General features: G+C 38.8%; 1 protein-coding gene across 14 annotated transcripts in view; it reads left to right on the plus strand.

Annotated features, from left to right (window-relative positions):
• CSNK1G3 (casein kinase 1 gamma 3) overlaps nt 1-25757 on the plus strand; it is a 163566-nt gene that overhangs the window by 76439 nt on the left and 61370 nt on the right. For 12 of the 14 annotated variants that reach the window (XM_073344818.1, XM_073344822.1, XM_073344825.1 and 9 more), the window contains 2 exons: nt 21951-22099; nt 23917-24151. In XM_073344818.1, coding sequence (XP_073200919.1) covers nt 21951-22099; nt 23917-24151 — 384 coding nt within the window. Of the gene's footprint in view, nt 1-20427; nt 20448-20997; nt 21172-21950; nt 22100-23916; nt 24152-25757 lie in introns of those variants that run through there. The other 2 variants (XM_073344833.1, XM_073344831.1) reach the window with 2 other exon arrangements.

The following is a 25757-nucleotide window of genomic DNA, read 5'->3' on the forward strand; positions in this document are numbered from 1 at the left end:
AATCATTGAATTGAATATCTAATACATTGTCGTTTTGTTTACCTGGAGCGTCTGAAGGTATGGAGCCCCTCAGTTCCCTGTGGCCGTGGTTCACCATTCCCAGCCAATGGGAGCTGTGGGAATTGGTGAGCCAGGTAAACAAAATGTCCCAACCCGACAGCGGCTTACCCTGGCGGGCTGGGAGCCAAAGTTTGTCAACCAGTGAAATATAGGGTTGGCTTATGAAAGGGTCATACAGTTTTTACTACTTTTACCTATCCATCTTGGGGGGTTGGCTTACAAACGAACGAGCTAATGAACGAGTATATACGGTACACTTGATCTGAGGTCTAGAATGAGTTGAAGCAGACCAGTTGAATGTCTGTTGATAAAGATAAAAGGTCAAAAATAAGGACGACGTTATAGTAGGGAGTCTGCTGTAGACCACCAAATCAGGAGGAGGAGGAGGCATTTCCAGAACAAATAGAAATATCTAAAATGTAAGACCTGGTATTAACAGGGGGATTTAACTACCCAGACATCTGTTAGAAAAGTATAAGGATCTGATCAATTCTTGGAATGTATTAGGGGGCAGTGTCTCATTTCAGAAGGGGGGGGGAGGAATTGGGGGACAGCCATTTTAGACTTAATTTTTGACCAACAGGAAGGAATTGGTAGCGAATCTGAAGGTGAAAGGCAGTTTCCGGGAAAGTGATCATGATTGACACACTTCATGATCCTAAGGAAAGGAAGGAGTGAGAGCAGCAGAATAAGGACAATGGACTTCAAAGAAGCAGATTTTAACAAACTCAGAGAACTAGTAGGTAGCCTCTTCTGGGAAGAAAATCTAAGGGGGAAGATATGTTCTAGAGAGCTGGCAGTTTCTCAAGGAAACGATATTAAATGCACAACTGCCAATTATTCTGATGAAAGAGAGGAAGAATAATTAGAGATTAATTTGGCTCCATCAACTCTTTTTGACCTGAAAATTTAAAAAAAAAAAACCCTACAAAAAGTGGAAACATGGGCAAATTGCTAAGGAAGAATACAGAAGAATTGCAGAAGCATGTAGGGAGCAAATCAGAAAGTCTGTGGCACAAAATTAGTCACACCTAGCAAGGGACATACAATACAAGCCAAATTAGGGAAAGAACAGATTAAAGAATATTTAGATAAGTTAGATGCATCTAAGTCAATAGTGCCTGATAAAAATTCATCATAGGGTACTTAAAGAACTAGCTGAAGCAATCTTGCAACTGTTAGCAATTATCTTTGAGAACTCAGAGGGGGTGAGGGAAGGGTGAGGTCTTAGATGACTGCTTTAGGGCAAATATAGTACCCATCTCTAAAAAGGGAAATAAAATAGACCTAGGGAATTATAGATCAGTTGGCCTAACTTCAGTGCTTGGAAAGATGCTGGAACAAATGATTAAACAATCAATTTGTAAGCACCTAAAAGCTACCAGGGTTATAAGGAATAGCCAATATGAATTTGTCAAATAATGTCAAATCAACCTTATTTCCTTCTTTGACAGGATCTCTGGCCTAGTAGATGGGGCAGGGAGGAAACAGTAGAGGTGATATATCTTGATTTTAGTAAGGCTTTTGACACAGTCCCACATCACACTTTCCTAGTTTGCTGATGAGAATGTCCTCTAGATGAAATGATTATAAGTTGGGTGCATAACTGGTTGAAAGACTATTCAAAGATTCAATGGTTTGCTGTCAAATTAGGAGGATGTATCCAGTCGGATCCTGCAGGGGTCAGTCCTGCATCTGTTACTGTTCAATATTTTCATTAATGACTTGGACAATGGAGTGGAGACTATATTTATAAAATTTTGGGGTGGCACCAAATTTGGAGGGATTGCAAACACTTTGGATGACCGGACTAGTGTTCAAATTGACAAATTGGAGAACTTGTCTGAAATCAATAAGATAATTTGAATAAAGACAAGTGCAAATACTATACTTACGAAGGAAAAATCGAAGGCACAATTACAAAATGGGTAATAACTAGCTAAGTGGTAGAACTGTAGAAAAAGATCTAGGGTTTTATAGTGGCTCACAATTGGAATAGGAGTCAACAATATGATGCGGTTGTGAAAAAAGTTTTTATCTTTCTGGGATGTATTAACAGCAGTGTCATATAGAAAACATGAGGTAATTGTCCCACTGACTCTACTCCACAATGATCAGGCCTGAGCTGGAGTACTGTGTCCTATTATGGGCACTGCACTTTAGGAAAGATATGGACAAATTGCAGAGAACTCATAGGAGAACAACAAAAAATAAGTGTTATAAAACCTGACCTATGAAGAAAGGTTAAAAAAGGGCATGTTTAGCCTTGAGAAAAGAAGACTGAGGGGAAACTGCGAACAGTCTTCAAATATGTTAAGGGCTGTTATAAAGAGGAGGGTAATCGTTTGCCATGTCCAGAGGAGATAGGATGAGAAGTACTGTGCAGCAAGGGAGACTTAGGCTATTTGGAAAAACTTTAAAAGGGTAGTTAAGCATTGGAGTAGACCTCCAAGGGAAGTGTGGAATCCGCATCTTTGGAGATTTTTAAAAATAGGTTGAGCAGTCACCTGTCAGGTATGATCCAGGTTTACTTGGTTCCGACTCAGCATGGGGAGCTGGACTTGAGCTCTCAAGGTCCTTTCCAGTCCTACATTTCCATGATTCTCTTAGTCTCAGCCCCAGAAAGGGCTGAAAATGTTAATAAGTGTTAATAAATGTAGCAGTTTGGGGTGGACTTGTGAAATAACTTTTTGTACACCTCCCTCTTCTCCAGTATAACTGATTGATTCGTGTGGTGGTCATTCCACTGTGCATAAAACTATCCCCAGGATTTTGCAGTGGATTAGAGAGTTAGTACTTGGGAAGGACCCCAAACTTAATTGATTTATTTTACGTTTTGGGTGTCAGATCCCCAGCTTCTTGCTGCCAAAATGTTAAGGACTGTTATGAAGCACTACAAATTTCCTTCAACCCATGTAAATGTCTACTTCAGTTTGCTTTTTCATGGTTATCATTTTAAGAAAAAGAGACATAGACATATGATTTCTAGTAAAAGATTCTGCTTCATGGTGACCAAAGGACAATTTTTTAACCAGGGGCTTTCACAAAACTACTCCAATGCAATGTTTAATAACGCAAATATAGTATAATGTGGCTGTTTTCATAAGTTTTTTACTACAAACTTAGGGAAGCCATAGTCAGATTACTGAAAGTGGAAATCATTGTCACACCTTGTCAAGGTTCCTTCCCCATTCTGAACTCTATGGTACAGATGTGGGGACCTGCATGAAAGACCCCCTAAGCTTATTCTTACCAGCTTAGGTTAAAACTTCCCCAAGGTACAAACTTTTACCTTTTGTCCTTCAACATTTATGTTGCCACCATCAAGCATCTCACAAAAATAACAGGCAAGTGCCCACTTGGAAATGTCTCCCCCTCAAAAATATCCCCCCAAGCACTACACCCCCTTTCCTGGGGAAGGCTTGATACAAATCCTCAACAATTTGCATACGTGAACACAGACCCAAACCCTTGGAACTTAAGAACAATGAAAAAGCAATCGGGTTCTTAACGGAGAATTTTAATTAAAGAAAAAGTAAAAGAAAAACCTCTGTAAAATCAGGAAGGGAAATACCTTACAGAGTAGTCAGATTCAAAACATAGAGAATCCCTCTAGGCAAAACCTTAAGTTACAAAAAGACACAAAAACAGGAATATACATTCCATTCAGCACAACTTATTTTATCAGCCATTTAAACAAAGAATCTAATGCATATCTAACTAGATTGCTTACTAACTCTTTACAGGAATTCTGACCTGCATTCCTGCTCTGGTCCCGGCAAAAGCATCACAGGGACAGAGAGGACTCTTTGTTTCCCCGCCCTCCAGCTTTGAAAGTATCTGGTCTCCTCATTGGTCATTTTGGGCAGGTGCCAGCGAGGTTATCTTAGTTTCTTAACCCTTTACAGGTGAAAGGGTTTTTCCTCTGGCCAGGAGGGATTTAAAGGTGTTCACCCTTCCTTTTATATTTATGACACACCTTCAGATGGTAAATTCCTTATGATCCCTTCTAATCCAGGCACGCTATGTACATTTCTACCAAAAAAATCTTGTTTTAAAGACAAGAAATTTGTAGGAATAAATTATGGAGTTAGCAAGTCTCATCTCAGTAGTTAAGAATAAACTTAGTTTTCGTATGTAAACACAGTTTTATGGGGAAAATACTTTTATAGCATGTCAGTATATGTCCTAGGACATGGAACATTAATATTAAAGATACTTCAAAATAAATGATTGGCTGAGTGAAAAAGTACCTGACTGTAGTCCAGGAGTTCTCAAACTGGGGGTCGTGACCTCTTAGGAGGTCACGAGTTTATTACGGGTCAGCCTCCACCCCAAACCCCACTTCACCTCCAGTATTTATAATAGTGTTAAATATTTTTTTAAAAGTGTTTTTAATGGGGGCGGGGGGTCCCACTTGGAGGCTTGCTGTGTGAAAGAGGTCACCAACACAAAAGTTTGAGAACCACTGTTGTAATCCATGTACTGATTCCCACTAGGTTAGTTTTTATGATTAGCTTTATTTGGGACAAACTTGTATCAATTGTTTGAACCATTAATGTTCTTTCTTTAGATGTATAAATTTGTCATAATATGTGCAATTTTTATTCCAGGAGGCTGGGCTCTTGGTATTGTGTGCATTAGTAACAAGGCTAGTATAGCATTCACTTTTACTCAAAAACATTTCTGTGAGGCTGTAAATTTATACTGTGGTTTACAGAGAACACTTGGTATTGTAGATGAGTCACTAGGAACACAATTATCACAGGGGTAACCATGTAGTCTGTATCCACGAAAACAACAAGGAGTCCGGTGGCACCTTAAAGACTAACAGATTTATTTGAGCGTAAGCTTTCATAGGTAAAACCCCCACTTTTTCAGATGCATGGAGTGAAAATTACAGATGCAGATATAAATATACTGACACATGAAGAGAAGAGAGTTACCTTACAACTAGAGAACCAGTGTTGAGAAGGCCAATACAGTCAGGGTGGATGTGGTCCACTCCCAATAGTTGACGAGGAGGGGTCAATACCAAGTGAGGAAAAATTGCTTTTGTTGTGAGCCAGCCATTCCCAGTCCCTATTCAAGCCCAAATTAATGATATTAAATTTGCAAATGAATTGTAGCTCTACTGCAGTTTCTCTTTGAAGTCTGTTTGTGAAGTTTTGTTTTTGTTTTTTGGTTTTTTGTTTTTTTTGGAAGTATGGCTACTTTTAAATCTGTTGTTGAATGTCCAGGGAGACTGAAGTGTTCTGCTGGCTTTTGTATGTTACCATTCCTGATGTCTGATTTGTGTCCATTTATTCTTTTACCTAGAGACTGTCCGGTTTGGCCAATGTACATGGCAGAGGGGCACTGCTGGCACGTGTTGGCATATATCACCGTAGTAGATGTGTAGGTGAATGAGTCCCTGGTGGTGTGGCTCATGTGGTTGGGTCCTCTGATGGTGTCACTAGAGTAGATATGAGGACAGAGTAGGCAACAGGGTTTATTACAGGGGTTGGTTCCTGGGTTAGTGTTTCTGTGTTTGTGGTTTCTCTGGTTCCCTGTCCTGGTATTGACACATCCACCCTGGCTGTACTGGCCTTCTCAGCACTGGTTCTCCACTTGTAAGGTAACTCTCTTCTCTTCAGTATCAGTATATTTATGTCTGCATCTGTAATTTTCATTCCATGCATCTGAAGAAGTGGGAGTTTTTACCCACCAAAGCTTATGTCCACATAAATCTGTAGGAACAGAATTCAAATACTTATTTGGTTAGCTGTTACCTTTACAAATAAAATCCAATAAAAACTATAAATAGAAGGAATGTTACTGATGTGGCAGTTTATTTCTCTGCTTGTTGTCGGTACTTCCAGTCTGTTGTGTTTTTAAAAGAAATTCCTCAGATTCCCTTTTTGCATACAACAAGTAAAATATAGCTACTTTCAAGATAAGCGATGTGGTACTTTTGATGTGTGCTTCTACTTGATTCTTCCTTTTTAAAATTAACATTAATTCCCCCCTCTGCCCCCCCGAATTTTATAGAGCTTGTTATAGCAGGGTTTGACTCTTGAAATTATAAATACATTTTAAAAATGCAATTACTTCAGAATTCATTGTACAAAATTATTATTATAGTAAATTTGGCCCTCTAGGCTAGTCTCTACTGCAGTTTGTCTTGTCTAATGTAGATGGAACCTAAGCCAAATTTAGACCCAAAAATATGGGTTAACGCTTGTCTGTCTCAAAATGGATATAGCCCTTTACTGTTTTGTTCTACTTATGGTTCTAATTTTGCAAGGAAATTATTAGTCTGAGTTTGGGCCATGAATGGAAAAATGGGCCGCTCTGCCTTGAATGGTCCTCTACAGTATGTGCTAACTAATTTCCTGAATAATCTGTTCCATCTTGTGTTTTGCTGTGATGCTAGGAGTTCCTTCCCCAGACATGAAGAGCTGTGTGTGACTTTGAAAGCTTCTCTCTCACTAACAGAAGTTGGTCCAATAAAAGATATTATCTCACCCACCTTGTCTCTTTGGGCCATGAGGCATTTTAAAGAGAGCTGATCTGAGCTCTTGAGCTCCTTCAGAATGATTTTCATCTTAAACAAATTTCACAACACATTGAACTTTTAAAAAATGTATGGACAAAATTTTACTTTGCCGTTATTCTTAGTTTCCTTTGCTGCTACTGAAGACTTTTATTTTTATAACAGCTTTCTCCATCCTATCCTCTCCTGTTCTTCAGTAAAATTATAATCCTGTCATCGTATTAGTTTCTTGCTTTGGGAATTAGTTGTCTTATTTGTGGGAGCACAGTACAGGCTGTAATTGGAGCTCAGTGGATTTTCCATACACAGTGTCTTGTTTGGTCCTATAACTTTAGTTAGAGGTCAAATAATAAAAGATGGGACATGAGCACAGATTGCATGGTTTAATACACTGGTAATTAGCAAAGATGGTAGAAACGCTCACAGTATGAATTTAAGGTAGGTTTGAAAGTTTCCCGTAGAACCACAGTGGTTAACTGCTGAGTAGGTGAAGGGGTGGAAGTACAGAAAAGAGAAGAATTTTATAGGTGTAGTATTCTGGCCTAATATGACAGTTTGGATTTTTTTTAGTACAAGGCAGTAATTCTGTGAGGACATTTTTTGATAGTGGTGGGATTCAATATGAGTGTTGTATTTAGCAGCTGCATACCAAGGTTGATTTTTTTTGTATTCAATTAAGAACTCTGCAGTTGTTGTAAATATTTATTTACCATCTTAATGTAAAACAAAAGGTGACATTGCATGCTAATTCTGTTCTAAAATCTGACGTGAGGTTCATTTTCTTCTATAGTCAGATTAATTATGTATTAGTGTGACAAGAAATTATGCTACTGAAATAGCAAAGCGGAGTTGAAATAAAATTATTGGCAATTTACAAATAAGTTACTTTTAGATTTCTAGTGGTGTATACAGTTTTATTAGCCTTGAGACCTAAATTGAGACTGAAATGACCATTTTAAAAGGGAGGAAGAGCTGTTTAAATGCTTTTCTATGACAGGATATTCTCTATAGATCTTAGGCTAATTTGGACTTACTTGAAAACTCAGGAATTGTACACTTCTGTGTTCTAACTCTTAACCTTGTAGGGGAAAAATTAGACTACAAAACTGTTTGTGATCGAGTAAGGATTATTGACTGTTTGGTTTGGGCCTTTGATAGATGCCCAAATTAAACAAGCCATGAAAGAAATTTTTAAATAGTCTATAAACCCTTTTGCTTTAAAACATTTTTCTTCTATTCATTTTAATGTTATACTTATTACAAGTATATTGAAGGGTTTTTAATTTAAAAATTAAAAGTATCCAAAAAATAGGAAAGGTGAATGCAGAAGTTTTTGTTTCCTATGCATGCAATTACATTTTTATTGAACGTTTTCTTTAACTTTGTCGAACTGATACGCATTGACAGTCCGTTTTAAGAAATGAAACACAATAATAACACGTAACTCTTACATAGTGCTTATGCAGATATATCTGCTAGACAGGGAGCCACCTCCTTGGAGTTTCAACATTATGCTGACAGGTTTGATGGATCCACCTTTTTGAATTCCTAGCTACATGTTCCCTCTTCCATCTAGCCATCAAAACAGCCTTGTTAGTAACAATAACATTGCTAGGAGGGTGATGGAAATACAAGCACTAGTGGTAGGACCATCTTTACACTGCATATATGTATAGGGTGACCTTGGGACTTTACCTGTAGTTCTTGCCAAATGGAGTGGATGGCACTGGGGCCTATGTAGGCTTAGGGAAAGACTTGGAGAGGCTCTGAGCTACTGCAATGATCAGGAAATTGGGGGAAGGCGCTGAAAGTTTCTAAAAACTGTAGATAATTTTCTAACACAAAAGGTATTATACCCAACATGAGGTAACTTTATTTTGTACCTATTTGTAATGGATAAAGATGAATTAGTCACTAGACTGGAAGCTAGTTGCGTAGTTACCAGTGGTTATGACTTGATGACATTACATATACATATGGGCAACTTGAGGATAGACCCAACCAGTAATGTATGTACTTGGTACTTCAAAAGAGATAACTTTCTAAGGCTGAGGAAACTTATGAGCAGGATTAATTATGAGGCCAAAACTTAAAAAAATGTGAATGAAAATTTGGAGTTCTTGAATAGTTTGACATAGCCCAAAAACCAAAATTTCACAATGAAGCAAGAAGGGCAGCAATGGCTGAAAGCCCATACTGGTTCAGTAGCAAAGAAAAGGCAGGAGTTGGAAGCTAAAAAAATCAATATGTAGCAAATAGAAAAAAGAGGGAATAGCAGTCGATATAAATTTCAAATTCTGAAATGCAGAAAATTGATAGGGGAAGCTGAAGACCTAAGGAAAAAATCTCTGGGTGGCAGGAATAGGGACAGCAAGGAGTTTTAAAAAAAGTTGTACACCTAGAAACAAGGAATGTAAGGAATGTAACCCATACCTACCGAATGGGGATCTCTGTCCTGGAATGAAGGAAGGGACTCTGAAAAAGGTTCAGGGGTTGTAGTGGACAAGCAGCTGAACATGAGCTCCTAGTGTGATTCTGTGGCAAAAATAGCTAAACGTGATCTTTGGATGTATAAACAAGAGTAGTGAATAGAAGTAGAAAGATTATTTTTATCTTTGTATCCCACAGCATTGGTGAAACCAATACTGGAATACTGTGTACGGTTCTGGTGTCAACATTTTAAAGAGGGTGTTGACAAATTGGAGTGGGTGCAGAAAATAGCCACCAACATTATTTGCGGGCTGGAGAAATGTCTTACAGTGAGAGACCTAGAGTTCAATTTGCTTATTTTATCAACAAGAGGATTTGGGAGGTGACTTGATTACAGTATATGAGTACCTTCATGCGCAGACAATACTAAAGGGCTTCTTAATTTAGCAGAGAAAGGCATAACAAAAACCAGTGGTTGGGAGTCAGATAAATTCAAATTGGAAACACGCACAAATATAATAGAGGAAGATTAACCATTGGAACACATTGCCATCTACCCTGGTGGATTCTTCATCCCTTAATGTCTTCAGATCAAGACTGGATGCCTTTCTGGAAGATACGCTTTAGCCAAATGCATTATACTGGACTCAATGTAAGAGTAACTGGTTGAAATGTAATGGACGATACAGAGGAGGTAATCTAATTATCTGTCTGGTCTTAACTCTGAGAATCTATGAAAAAGGTGGGTATTATAGGGGAAACCAAAAAGGTGGGTTCAAGTTCTGTAGAGGAGGCAGCTGCTGAAAGGGTTAGTTATCAAAGCTTGCAGCTCCGCAAAAGCAAATTACTTGAGATCTGCAGTTGCTCACCACTCAAGTGGCTGCCACAGTGGAATTGAGGGTTAATGATTGACTCTAGTGGACCTGAAAAGGGTTATGTAGGATTTGGAAGACAGATTGTCATGGTTGAGTCTTAAAGTACAGCAATTAAAAATCAATAATATCCCATCTCCATATGCAAGAGATGCTTGATGCATTTTCTGACTAAACAGAAAATTCATAATTCTAAAACAACTTGTTAGGGTGGCTGCTAGAATTATGTTACAATTGAAAGTGGGAAGAAGGTGAGAAAGTAATCACAATAATGGGTTTTAATGCCTTTAATTCACCCCTTCTCACAGCTAAAAACTCTTTGGTGGACCAGCATAAATGTACCAAAAAAACTTTTCTAAATACTGATCTTAGACTAGTGATCAGTAAGAAAAATTTCAATTCTGGACTTTTTAAAAAAAAAATCTGATTTATTCTGACAAGTGTACTGTAATTTAGTTTTAATTACTGATACTTTCCTGTATATTAATATACCACAGTGTTTTTTGTGAGCTCACTTCAGCTGCCTGCTATTAGTCACAACTCACTTCTCAGCAAAGACTATCAATATTGGAAGAGAGTTAAGGGATTATCAAAATAGTGATGGGGCATACCTCTCCCTTTTATCTGTAAACATTGAGATAACAATATCCTATTGGCCTCAACAATAACTTTTACCCACGAGGGCTCTAATCCTCAGTGCAGGTAGTCATTCCAAATGGGAATTGTAAAATAACTTTGGCTATCTTCACTATTTAATCTCAATTTTTCCTATTATAATCCTTCTATAAGTCTCCTTAAACTGAACCTTCAAGGTCAAACAAATAGCTTTCATTCTGGTATTCAGATTACTTTAAAGTATATAGTGAACAGTTCAAAAAAAGGAAATGTGCAGCTCAAACAGTTTTTTCTTTTTTACATAAACTACAGGAAGTTAAATACAAAGAAATTGAAATGCACTGTCAACAATAAACAAGAACAAAAACCATTACATTAACCATGGAATTAAATGGTTAAACCTTTAAGTCAACAATTATAAACAAGTAAAGAATATTATAAAATAGGCTAAACGTAAGTTGAGTATTTAAGAATATTATGTTCAAATATAGTTAATGCTTACTGCACATGCAGCATTATGCTTTGTGTTCAGTACTCTGTTGTTGTAAATACGTAATAAACCAGCCTTCCACAGCAATTGTTTGCTTATGTTCTTCCAGGTTCATTATGGTAGGCTGTCTGATCATTTGCTTGCATAATCGCTCCTATAGTTTCTGTTCACAAACAAGTAATTGATGTCATACTTATGCAAAATGCATAGCCAGCATTAGCCGTAAGAAGTCCTAATCACAGATTTGTGGACTGTTATAATCCAGTTCTTAAATTCGCAATCGTTTTGACTTACACGCATGCAACAGCAAGGCGTATGTCTATGCCATGCTGAGACCATTGTGATATCAAAGGTAACTCAACCAGTAACACCCTTAAGAACATAAGAATGGACATACTGCAGATCAGACAAGTGGTCTATCTAGCCTGGTATCCTGTCTTCTGACAGTGGCCAATACCAGATGCTTCAGAGGGAATGAACAGAACGGCAGTTATCGAGTGATCCATCCCCTGTCATCCAGTCCCAGCTTCTGGCAGTCAGAGGGAGGGGGACACCCAGAGCATGGGGATGCATCTCTGACCATCTTAACTAATAACCATTAACTGACATATCAGTTAATGGTTATGCGGGGGGAGGGGAGGAACGAGGCAGCAAGGACATAGTCTTTGCCTCACTGTGCCTGCCTTACTGTGCACGGAGAGTCACAGTTCCCCGCAGAGACCCCCGTATCCTCTCCTTCACGCAGAATGCGTGGTGTCAGCACATTTGACTCTGTGAATATGGCCCCTGCCTAAGGAGACTGCAGCGCATGCTGGGTGTGTGGGAGCTGACCCGCTCTTAGCTGCTGTCATGGGCAGTGGGTGAAGCTGCTGCTTGGGGAGTCTAGCTCCCCAGCCCACCTCTTCTGCCTGTGGCCCCACCCATACTCCACCCCAGCTCTGTCCCAGGCTCCCCCGCCCCCACTGTCTTGCTCCTCTCTTCCCTCCCCCTCTCTGCTCATCCCCTTCCAGCCAAATCCCTGAACCCAAATGAAGCAAAGGACATTAGAAAGAAATTGCAGAAGAATGTTTTTTTCAAAACAAAATGGAGCATGTTTTCCACTGCATGCCAGATGGTGAGGATTGGACATGCAGAAGGTACCTAATTAAAAGCACTAAATTTGTGAATAAAAAGTGTCAGTCACAGGTATTTTGATATACCCTGAAGTTTGTCAGAGATTTATTTGCAAAAACTTTGTAGGAAAGGCAAGTCAGTTGTCCTGCTGAATACAACATTAAATATTATGGAATACATGATGCAGCTCTTCTGTTTTACATTTTCTTAATCAGTATTTCTAAACTGACTTTATATATTAAATGTACTCTTAAGCCTTCATAAAGTAATCATTCCAGATTACTACATATTTAAGTCACTGAAACAAAGACATAGAATCATAGAATATCAGGGTTGGAAGGGACCTCAGGAGGTCATCTCGTCCAACCCCCTGCTCAAAGCAGGACCAATCCCCAATTAAATCATCCCAGCCAGGGCTTTGTCAAGCTTGACCTTAAAAACTTCTAAGGAATGAGATTCTACCACCTCCCTAGGTAACGCATTCCAGTGTTTCATCACCCTCCTCGTGAAAGTTTTTTCCTAATATCCAACCTAAACCTCCCCCACTGCAACTTGAGACCATTACTCCTTGTCCTGTCCTCTTCTACCACTGAGAATAGTCTAGAACCATCCTCTCTGGAACCACCTCTCAGGTAGTTGAAAGCATCTATCAAATCCCCCCTCATTCTTCTCTTCTGCAGGCTAAACAATCCCAGTTCCCTCAGCCTCTCCTCATAAGTCATGTGTTCCAGACCCCTAATCATTTTTGTTGCCCTTCGCTGGACACTCTCCAATTTATCCACATCCTTCTTGTAGTGTGGGGCCCAAAACTGGACACACTACTCCAGATGAGGCCTCACCAATGCCGAATAGAGGGGAACGATCACTTCCCTCGATCTGCTCACTGTGCCCCTACTTATACATCCCAAAATGCCATTGGTGGTCTTGGCAACAAAGGCACAGTGCTGACTCATATCCAGCTTCTCGTCCACTGTCACCCCTAGGTCCTTTTCCGCAGAACTGCTGCCTAGCCATTCGGTCCCTAGTCTGTAGCTGTGCATTGGATTCTTCCGTCCTAAGTGCAGGACCCTGCACTTATCCTTATTGAACCTTATCAGATTTCTTTTGGCCCAATCCTCCAATTTGTCTAGGTCCCTCTGTATCCTATCCCTGCCCTCCAGCGTATCTACCAGCGTATCTACTGAGGTTTTTAAGGTCAGGCTTGACAAAGCCCTGGCTGGGATGATTTAACTGGGAATTGGTCCTGCTTTGAGCAGGGGGTTGGACTAGATGACCTTCTGGGGTCCCTTCAAACCCTGATATTCTATGATTCTATGATTCTACCACTCATCTTAGTTTAGTATCATCCGCAAATTTGCTGAGTGCGCTATCCACACCATCCTCCAGATCATTTATGAAGATATTGAACAAAACCGGCACCAGGACCGACCCCTGGGGCACTCCACTTGACACCGGCTGCCAACTAGACATGGAGCTGTTGATCACTACCCATTGAGCCCGACAATCTAGCCAACTTGCTACCCACCTTATAGTGCATTCATCCAGCCCATACTTCTTTAACTTGCTGACAAGAATACTGTGGGAGACCGTGTCAAAAGCTTTGCTAAAGTCAAGAAACAATACATCCACTGCTTTCCCTTCATCCACAGAACCAGTAATCTCATCATAGAAGGCGATTAGATTAGTCAGGCATGACCTTCCCTTGGTGAATCCATGCTGACTGTTCCTGATCACTTTCCTCTCATGTAAGTGCTTCAGGATTGATTCTTTGAGGACCTGCTCCATGATTTTTCCAGGGACTGAGGTGAGGCTGACTGGCCTGTAGTTCCCAGGATCCTCCTCCTTCCCTTTTTTAAAGATTGGCACTACATTAGCCTTTTTCCAGTCATCCGGGACTTCCCCCGTTCGCCACGAGTTTTCAAAGATAATGGCCAATGGCTCTGCAATCACAGCCGCCAATTCCTTTAGCACTCTCGGATGCAACTCGTCCGTCCCCATGGACTTGTGCACATCCAGCTTTTCTAAATAGTCCCTAACCACCTCTATCTCCACAGAGGGCTGGCCATCTACTCCCCATGTTGTGATGCCCAGCGCAGCAGTCTGGGAGCTGACCTTGTTAGTGAAGACAGAGGCAAAAAAAGCATTGAGTACATTAGCTTTTTCCACATCCTCTGTCACTGGGTTGCCTCCCTCATTCAGTAAGGGACCCACACTTTCCTTGACTTTCTTCTTGTGCCAACAGACCTGAAGAAACCCTTCTTGTTACTCGTGACATTTCTTGCTAGCTGCAGCTCCAGGTGCGATTTGGCCCTCCTGATTTCATTCCTACATGCCCGAGCAATATTTTTATACTCTTCGCTGGTCATATGTCCAACCTTCCACTTCTTGTAAGCTTTTTTATGTTTAAGATCCGCTAGGATTTCACTGTTAAGTCAAGCTGGTCGCCTGCCATATTTACTATTCTTTCGACTCATCGGGATGGTTTGTCCCTGTAACCTCAACAGGGATTCCTTGAAATACAGCCAGCTCTCCTGGACTCCTTTCCCCTTCACATTATTTTAATCAGCCACAGAGGTTTAGTGTGTTCATAACAATGTTCAGTGCTTTTAGAAAAAGAGAACACTAATTTACTTTGTTTCAGAGTGGTAGCCATGTTAGGCTGTATCAGCAAAATAATGAGGAGTACTTGTGGCACCTTAGAGACTAACAAATTTATTTGGGCATAAGCTTTCGTGGGCTTAAACCCTCTTCATCGGATGCATGCAGTGGAAAATACAGTAGGAAGATAGATAGATAGATATATATACACACAGAGAACATGAAAAAATGGGTGTTGCCATACCAACTGTAATGAGATCAATTAATTAAGATGGGCTATAATGAGCAGGAGAAAAAAAACTTTTTGTAGTTATAATCAGGATGGCCCATTTCATATAGTTGACAAAAAACATTAGTGTGGAGAAATAGTTTTACTTTGTGTAATGACTCATCCAATCCCAGTCTTTATTCAAGCCTAATTTAATAGTGTCCAGTTTGCAAATTAATTCCAATTCTGCAGTTTCTCGTTGGAGTCTGTTTTTGAAGTTTTTTTTGTTGGAGAATTGCAATTTTTAGGTCTGAAATTAAGTGACCAGGGAGGTTGAAGTGTTCTCTAACTGGTCGTTGAAAGTTATAATTCTTGATGTCTGATTTGTGTCCATTTATTCTTTTGGATAGCGATTGTCTGTCTGGTTTGGTTATCTCCATAACAATAGACATGTTTATAATATTTCACCAACTTTAAATTAACTTCAGATTTCCCCAAAATTCAATCTATGCCTTTAGAATAAATGATGTTAAACACAACCAGTTTTACACTTGGCATGTCTAAGAGGGATTTAAAGTCTGTTTTTGACTGGAAAAACAGACTTATTCTTATTGTATAGTGTCTGCCAATTCCTCCATAACATTGCGAAGTAGAAAAAAGGAGTTATGGACATGTTTTGGCACATCTCCCATACACGACTGCCATTGTTAACTCTGCCTACATATCTGACAATGCAGCCAAGCAAATTCCATTCTACAGCTGTTTCCTCCATAACCAGCATGTAGCTGTAGAAATTAACTACATAACTCTAAAGGAAACCCAAAAAAGCCTACTAGTTTCCATAGGTTTTTCACAAGTATTTTGAATGCCTTAAAATACTAAAAACATATTGAAAAGCAGTATTTATGGGCAACAAAGATGGCAGTGGAGATGAACAATTCCTGAGACTTTGGAGTTAACAAATCTCTTACTTGTGATCCAGTGATAATAAAAATAGTTTTGTTTGTAACTGTGGTGGTGTACGCAACAATATTTTTTAACAAGATGTATCTTCAATTCTGTGAAGTGTTAAACTATACTAAGTACTTTGTGGACTATCATTTTCATTATTCTCAACTTTTCTTTTCCCCCCTTCAAGCTGTTTGCTTACAACAGTTTTACCTTGTGCTAAACGTTCCTCAGCTGAATGATCGTTATGGAATGTTCAGTTGCTGCATTTTTTGTTAGAAAAAAGTACTTGATGTGAAAAATGTGTTTTGCTTTCCCAACTTTGCCACTCTTGTAGGTACACATACAGAAATAGAAAATTCTAAAGGTATGATTTTTTCCTTGCCATAAACATGTTTTCCTTGCATGTCAATTTGTCCCGTTACAGTTACTCTTTTTTTCCCTCTTTTTATATCTCCAACTGTCTATGCCTCCTCTTTCTCTAAATCATCTGGCTCTCATTCTTGGATTTCTGCACCTACAGGTCCATTGGATAAGCCAGAAGTTTGGGTTTGGGTTCCAGAAAATGGAAACAAACCACTTAAAATTTTGAGTTACGATATCCTTTTTCGTATATATAAAGCCATAGACTTAGGTCTGGTCTATAAGCTAGGGTATGATTTTTGTTTTTGTTTTTTGTTCGTGTTTTTTGTGGCCCCTGCAGTAGCATGTGTACAATTATAGTGGTACAAATGTACCTTATGCTGGTATAGCATATACCCTTTCCCTTATGTAGATAAGCTATACTGATATAAATACTTATGTACTGGTATAATTGTGTCCACACTGAGGAGGTTATATTACTTTAACTGTAGCAATCTAGATAAAGTGGTACATTTGTGAGCTAATAAAGCCCTTAATTGTTTTCAGAAGGTGGAAGAGCAACCAAACTGGTTTGCTGTTATGGTCTAGCAAAATGGTTCTTACTACAACCACCTGTAACCGAAAAAGGAGGAAAGATGCTTTCAATGGGGCACATATGGAGGGTGGCAGCTGCTTCCATTGCTACATTTGTGGCACCCACAGTCAGGTACCACCCACACATGCCCACATGCAAGGGCCTGCTACAAGGGTAAAGTGTTAGACCGTCAAATGTTAGACCACCTGCAAAGGATTGCTGGATTTTAGTTGCAGGACAGATACACAGAACCGGTTGTAGATTCTGGGTCAGAAAAGATGGGTGCATAGTTAAGACACCTAAACAACTTAGTTCTATCTTGTAGTGACATCATGAGGAAAAATATGAAAAAAATCTAATGTGCCTTTAGATATCAGTTTAATTCTAGCACTAATATGCAGCAGTCATAATTGTATGGTTATTGTGTGACATCACTACAGGGCAGATTTAAGATTGCTTTGATGCCTTAACAGCATTTTTATACTTTAACATGTTTGGGTTTCTTTTGAGTTTATCCTTACCTATAAATCCATGAAATTTAGAATATTTGTTCTTGGGATAATTACATAATCACTTTAATGGATTTTTACCTTTAATTAGTGATATGTACTCTCAGCTGTAACTCTATCTTTGTGTATATTTGTCTGTGAAAATAGATAGTGTTCCTAGAAAATTTTAAGCCACATGTTGGGTCTGAATTTTTTACTTACTATTGAAAGTATTACTTAAGAGTACTATAAGTGAAAGATTATAAAGAAAAACTCTTATCACTTTGCGTATATTACAGTACTTCATGTATAATCTGTTTCATAGTTTCCCATGTGTAGTCAATTAGTCATTTTTATGCTTTTTATGAGTCTTTAACAGAGTGACCGACAAGAAAAAACATTAAACAAAATAGGAAAAGGTTACTATAAAACCACAAAAATTAGCAACAGAATTTGTGAGCATTTGTAGTACGAGTTTAAAAAGTAATTTTTTAAAAAAGAATCATAGAATCATAGAATATCAGGGTTGGAAGGGACCCCTGAAGGTCATCTAGTCCAACCCCCTGCTCGAAGCAGGACCAATTCCCAGTTAAATCATCCCAGCCAGGGCTTTGTCAAGCCTGACCTTAAAAACCTCTAAGGAAGGAGATTCTACCACTTCCCTAGGTAACGCATTCCAGTGTTTCATCACCCTCCTAGTGAAAAAGTTTTTCCTAATATCCAATCTAAACCTCCCCCACTGCAACTTGAGACCATTACTCCTCGTTCTGTCATCTGCTACCATTGAGAACAGTCTAGAGCCATCCTCTTTGGAACCCCCTTTCAGGTAGTTGAAAGCAGCTATCAAATCCCCCCTCATTCTTCTCTTCTGCAGGCTAAACAATCCCAGCTCCCTCAGCCTCTCCTCATAACTCATATGTTCCAGACCCCTAATCATTTTTGTTGCCCTTCGCTGGACTCTCTCCAATTTATCCACATCCTTCTTGAAGTGTGGGGCCCAAAACTGGACACAGTACTCCAGATGAGGCCTCACCAATGTCGAATAGAGGGGAACGATCACGTCCCTCGATCTGCTCGCTATGCCCCTACTTATACATCCCAAAATGCCATTGGCCTTCTTGGCAACAAGGGCACACTGCTGACTCATATCCAGCTTCTCGTCCACTGTCACCCCTAGGTCCTTTTCCGCAGAACTGCTGCCTAGCCATTCGGTCCCTAGTCTGTAGCGGTGCATTGGGTTCTTCCGTCCTAAGTGCAGGACCCTGCACTTATCCTTATTGAACCTCATCAGATTTCTTTTGGCCCAATCCTCCAATTTGTCTAGGTCCTTCTGTATCCTATCCCTCCCCTCCAGCGTATCTACCACTCCTCCCAGTTTAGTATCATCCGCAAATTTGCTGAGAGTGCAATCCACACCATCCACAATCAAGTAGACACAGTGAGTGTTCGTTCCCCAAACGTGTTTGTTGTACCCAGCTGGTGATCTCTAAGGAGAAATATGTCCATGGCTGCATTACAGCTCTGGATAAATCATATTAAGCTAGAAAAAATATTATTTTTTGAGAATATTAGATATATAGAGATTTTGAATAAAATTAGATATTTTGTATTCTTGTATGCTAGTACCCAAATGGTTTTTCATCTGACAGCTTTTTAATACGGTGATGGTGTCTGAGATTTGGGATCAAAGCAATATATTTGGGTGTATTCTACATTATACTTACGTGAGAATAATGGAGGACTGTCTTCACTTCTAGTCTCAATGCCTTGACAAAGACTATGTTAAAACCCCCATAAAGAGTTAAATTGAAATGCCAATAGACATTTCTTATCAAATATATCACTCAAACATAGAAAGAATTGGAAAAAGATTAAGTGAAGTACGTTTTGAATACAGTCTAGGGTAACCTAAAAATAATCCTATTAACATCCCAGTTTTTGAGTTTGCCAGCATGCTTTCTAATTGTAGATCCCAGGAAGATCTCTAGGAAGTGCAAAGGATCATGTTGTTCTGTTACTATCCATAGAGTCTATGTGCTATTCTTAATACCAATAAACTGAAAAGAGATATGAACGAGAGAGTGAGAACAGTATAAAGATGCCAAATAAGCTGTAATTACAGTTCTGTAAGTGAGACTGAACACTGTTTTAAAGTATTAAAAGTGGTTACAGTCTTCATTTAATTTCTAAATTTATTCTATCAAATGTTTCCATTTATTTATTCCATTACTCAGAAAGTATGTTGATAAAGTAATTAATTCTTATGTGAATCAGTAATTTAAGGCGGTCATGTGGCCAACTGAAGGTGGTCATGTCTACATTGCAAACTTCTGCTGGCAAAGATGTGGGTCAAGAGTGTGAAGAAGTGTGATCACCAACTGACACAACTGTGCTAGCAAAAGCCATTTTGCCAGTCATTATGTAGTTGACAGTTATACCAGTAAAATAGCAGTTTGCTTATATAAGCTGCATCCACACTAGGAGCACTTTACTGATATAGTGTACTGGTATAGCTATATTGGGAAAGTGCTTTTAGCGTAGACATGGCCAGTAATGCAAACTCAGTAACAGTTTTTCTCAACTCAACACACAGGATTTTATTAATGTAACTGTGTTACTTCCAAAAGTTACTTTTATGGCTACAGCACTGGATGCTGTGTTGAGAAACACGCATTCCTGTGTGTGTTTTCTGTTAATGTTTCTGGTTGAGTGAGATGAAGAACTCTAGTAGTCACCAAAATTAATTATTTTTAGATAGCCTATAATAATGCCTCATGCATTCTACCTGGCATTTATGGAAAAAATAATAGGAAAACTGGATGCCTACATAAATGCACTTTTTGTTTTTAAAGTATCCTTGTACTATTCAATTTCCTACATATTTTAGTAAAAAGTGGATTTTTGTAAAACAAATAGGACTTAATTTAGATACTAAATCTCAAAAGTGAGCAAGATCCATGCAGCTGAGGGTACGCCTTCACTACCCGCTGTATCAGCGGGTAGTGATTGATCTATCAGGGATCGATTTATTGTCTTGTCTAGACTCAATAAATCGATCCCCAAATTGATGCCTGTACTCCACCTTGGCAGGAGGAGTAAGAGGAGTCTACTGGGAAGCCTCAGCGGTTGACTTGCCGCCGTGAGGACGGCCAGGTAAGTCGAACTAAGATACTGCGACTTCAGCTACACGAATAGCGTAGCTGAAGTTGTGTATCTTAGTTCGAAAACATCATCTCCCCTGTAGCCCAGGCCTAAGACTTCATCTTGTATATTAAATTCATAATATTGAAGAGATATTGCCAGAACACACATGACTTTAAATTTAGGTTTTGTAAAAACAAGGTTTGCAAAAGTCAAAATGTTTCCATGAACTTAAATAAAAATAAATCATTTGATAAGGATTTTCTAACAAATCTTCCCATAGATATTTTGCAATCCAGCATTGCTATTTTGCGCTACTGCATAAGAGACCAGAAATTAAATGGATTAGGTATTGGCTTGTTTCTTCCTGTCTAAGCTAAGACAAATGCAAAATATCTATAGCATAAAGTTTAGTTCTCCAGTTTTAATGATGAAAGATGATGTTAACAGCATAAAAGAAACTTAAAAAAAAAAATCATGGTTAGGTGCCTAACTCCCATTGTTTTCCATTGAAAATCCCACTAGGCATCCATCTGCATATTTAGGTGCCTGAATATCTTTGAAAATTGGAAGAGGAAAATAAGCTTTCCTGCTTTTTCGACTTCCAAGTGATTTCTAACTAGTCCAGATGAAGGAAGTGTTCTCTGCACCTGCTTGCTAAACTGAAACCAAAAATAATTCAGGCAAAATCTTTTGTGCAGAACAGCAATTGAAAGTACTTAACGTTTGGAAAAATGTAAATACCATCATTCACTGTGTTGTAAAGACTGAAAATAATACAGATATTTAATGCAGTACATGAAATTGTGACCTGTTTTATAAAGGCTGAGTTGACCTCAGAAATTAAGTATGTTTTTCATTTGATTCTTTATGTAACTGAAAAGAGCAGCACCCTCTATCTCATTATTATTTGAGGAGGGCTCATCGATGCAGTCCATTTTATTTATGTAAATGATTTTAATAAATTATAATGTTTAGACCTTAACATGGCTTGTCATGATTTCAAATTTAAATTTTAAACGCACTTTTTTTTAAAAAAGGAAAATGTATTTGAATTATATAAAAAATCTACTTTAAGAAAATCTGATTTTTGTTGTTGTTTAAAAACAAACAAAATTACTTTTATTCATTCTGGGACAAAGAACAAAAGTTGAAATAAAGTTTCATGAACTGAATTTGCACTTAACGTGTAATGGGTAGCTCTTGATTTTTTTTTTTTTTAAAAAGGCTTTAATTCTTTCAAAATTGTCAAATACCTAATTTCCAGAAGAAGCTATGAAATGCATACAGCAGGAATAATGAAGTTAACTGCTTTAACACTTATAATTTTTTCATACAGCTTTAATATCAGGTCTTTTATCAGACAGATAAGTTTTAAAGTGTAGATCCAACTAATAAGCCTTAAAATGAATATTGCTGTAAGCAAGAAATAAGGTATATGTTTACATTTAGGTAAGTACTCTATAATTAATTATATATACACACACACACACACGTATATTTTTTCTTTTCCAGACGGTATACCTCAGGTTTACTATTTTGGACCTTGTGGCAAATACAATGCCATGGTGCTAGAACTACTGGGACCTAGCTTGGAAGACCTATTTGACCTGTGTGATAGGATGTTTTCTCTTAAAACCGTTCTTATGATAGCTATACAGTTGGTAAGTATAAACATATGTGAATTTATATATTTAATAATTTGAGTGTATTCATTAGTCCAGTATGTGGACAGTCTTTGTAGTAGATTAAATACTAATTTATCTGATAAAGGATCTATACTTTACAACAGGGGTGAGCAAACTTTGTGGCCCAAGGGCCACATCAGGGTTGCAAAACTATATGGAGGGCCGGGTAGGGAAGGCTGTGCCTCCCCAAACAGCCTGGTCCCCACCTCCTATATACCCCTTCCCACTTCTCGCCCCCTGACTGCCCTTCTCAGAACCCCTGACCTAACTGCCCCTGCTCCCTGTCCCCTGACTGCCCCGACCCCTATCCACACCCCCACCCCCTCACAGGCCCCCCAGGACTCCCACGCCTATCCAACTGTCCCCTGACTGTCCCCCGGGAATCCCTGCCCCTTATCCAACCCCTGCCTCCTCACCATGCCGCTCAGAGCAGCAGGAGCTCGCCACCCAGCCGGAGCCAGCCACGCCACCGCGCTGCCCGGCCGGAGCAGCGAGTCAGCATGCTGGCAGCGCAGCAGGGGGAGGGGCCGGGGGCTAGCCTCCCCAGTCGGGAGCTCAAGGATGGTTCCGCGGGCCATTGTTTGCCCACCTCTGGTTTACAATCTCTTAAATTGTGTTGGCTGTATTGCAGTCCTTTAAAGGACACACAACAATGAAATATTACTTAGTTGTCATTTTTTTCTGTGCCATAATTTTTGCCGTAGGACAAAATTTTAAGGACAGTTGCATAAATTCAGTATCTGTTTTGAAGAGCTCATTTAATTGCCTAAAGTCATAAGGCTCAGTTTGACACGCTCGTTTCCATTAGAGTAAGCAAATTAAACTCTTAACATAGGCATTTGCCGTCTTCACACATTGTCTTAGTCATAAAATTAGGAAAGGACAATACAAAAATGCATGATACAAGCAAAATTGTTTAAATGGAAAATCAGAGGTTTGAAGGCATTTTTCTGAGTAGCCTGCCGTCAGACTAGATTCGAATAAAAGCCAAATAATATTGGTTTATTTGCATTGTCGCAGATTTATATTTACTAAGTAATAGCATCTTCTAAAATCCAGATATATAGTGCACCACTTTTTTTTCACCATGGGTAAAAATTTTAAAAGCCCCTTGGGCATTTTAAGTGCCAGTATTTCAGTAATAATGGCATTTAAAATTAAATAATCAGTGTTGTTTAAATGTCACTGAAGAGGGGGATATCCATTTCATGGCATGAATAGCAAAGATTCCATTAAAAAGGCTTACAGCAGCACAAATGCAAAGTAATTTAACAAGCATTCTTTACCGAATATAAAAATGGTTTTCAAACCTTAATTTACACATTTAGGAGGAAAGCTATATTCATATTGGCGATGCACTGGCTAATATTTATATGTACAGAACATTGTGTGTCCTTACGGATCCTTGATGCTGTTAGCAAGACAGCATAATTCCAGGTCTTGTTTTCATATCCAGTCTTGCACGAAAATGCATTCAATACAGCTTGTTCATGGCTGACTTTACTTTGTTTCTTTTTTTGTGATTCATATGAAGCTGTAAATGTAGATTTTTTGTTTTATATATGCAAGTGATGGAGTGTATTTTCCTCTATACACGTGCTCATGTCTCATCAACATTAAGTGGAATTTAGGGATATGTAGAGAGGAAAACAGTTGTCTACAGTTTGTTTTAAAGGTGATAAGACTTCCATATATATAAAGCTGATGTAACAATACTTGTTTGCATCTACCATGCTTTCTTGTGGTAATTTGAAGCTTAAACTAAACTCTGTCCTTTCTTCTCTTTAATAAAGATTTCTCGTATGGAATATGTCCATTCAAAGAACTTGATATACAGAGATGTAAAACCTGAGAACTTCTTAATAGGACGACCAGGAAACAAAACCCAGCAAATTATTCATATTATAGATTTTGGTTTGGCAAAGGAGTATATAGATCCAGAAACAAAGAAGCACATACCATATCGAGAACACAAGAGCCTAACAGGAACAGCCAGATACATGAGTATAAACACACATTTAGGAAAAGGTATGTTGCATTTTAAATGCAGAAACTAGTATTCAACAACTATACTATCTTTGTATGAATTGGTATTTACCTCTGAATCATCCAGTTTGCCGATTGTTAAAGAAACGATTTCTAATCTGTGCTCATCATAAACTGAAGACATTTGCACTGAATTAAATTGTTATTAAAACACTATAAAAATAAGATTCTCTTGATTCTAAAGTCATCCTACACCATATTATCTCAGATCATGATCCTATCTGTTTACAAATATTACAGTATGTTTTGTCTTATGGAATAGTTATCTAACAAGGGTGGCCAAACTTACTGACCCCCCCGAGCTGCATATGACTATTTTCAGAAGTTTGAGAGCCGGGGCACACCTGCTGGGGCTCAGGCCTTCAGACCCGCGGGGGGCATCTGAATGGGTTTGGGGCTTCAGCCCCACTCAGGGTGAAACACTGAGCCCTGGCAGGTGAGCCTCAATGGGCAGAAGCCTGGAGTCCCCACTCCCAGCTGGGCAGAAGCCCCAACCCTAGCACCCTCTGCAAGGCAGATGTCCTGAGTCCCGCTTCATATCTGGTAGGTGGAGAATGAGATGTGTGTGTGTGGACATTCTGCAAGCTGCTCTTTAAGGGTAAAAGAGGCGCATGTGGCTCACAAGCCACAGTTTGGCCACCCGTGTTATACAATGAGGATGAAGTATGTGTGATTAACTTTCTTTTCAAAATGTGTTTAGAAATATCACAATTTTTGTTGTTTTTTAACTTACAAAGTGAATATATTGGGTGTGAAAGGACTGAAGTTCTCTAAATGCAATAATAGGTACAGCTTAGACAGCAACACTACAAGATTTCCTTGCTATCTTGCCAGCTTGCCTGATCCCTTACATGGAGAAAGACCACTCATTGGTTTCAAAGGTAGTTCTAGTTTTGATGCCGATTCAGTCTTTTGCCCTTCTGCTCAGACTACCAAGTAGGGGTGTCAGTTATGATATGTTTCAGAGTAACAGCCGTGTTAGTCTGTATTCGCAAAAAGAAAAGGAGTACTTGTGGCACCTTAGAGACTAACCAATTTATTTGAGCATAAGCTTTCGTGAGCTACAGCTCACTTCATCGGATGCAAAGTCTGCTGCAGTTTCCACGGTATGCATCCGATGAAGTGAGCTGTAGCTCACGAAAGCTTATGCTCAAATAAATTGGTTAGTCTCTAAGGTGCCACAAGTACTCCTTTTCTAGTTATGATATGAACACTTTCCATAAAGAATTGTATTCTTTGATTAAATTAATGTAGGTGACTGAAAAACCTGTATATGGTCACAGCAAATTTTAGGTATTAAGGATTATGCATTTAAGAATTTTTTTATTTTACTTGTGTTTGTGCACACCATAATGTACATGGAAAGAAAAATAAAACTTTTGAGGAGCACTCCATAGTACAGAACCCAGCTATTAATATATTAACATACACAGATCCATCAAACAAAAGTAATAGAAATCACATGACTAGCAGAGACCAAACATCCAGTGTTATCTGGGAGAGAGCTTCTTCAAGAAGTAATATTGACATAACCTGTGTGACTTAATTAACCTCTGTCTTCCTGAACACATTCTTAAATGTTATCTAA

Source organism: Lepidochelys kempii, chromosome 5 (genome assembly GCF_965140265.1).
Source record: "Lepidochelys kempii isolate rLepKem1 chromosome 5, rLepKem1.hap2, whole genome shotgun sequence".
Classification (NCBI taxonomy): Eukaryota; Metazoa; Chordata; order Testudines; family Cheloniidae; genus Lepidochelys; species Lepidochelys kempii.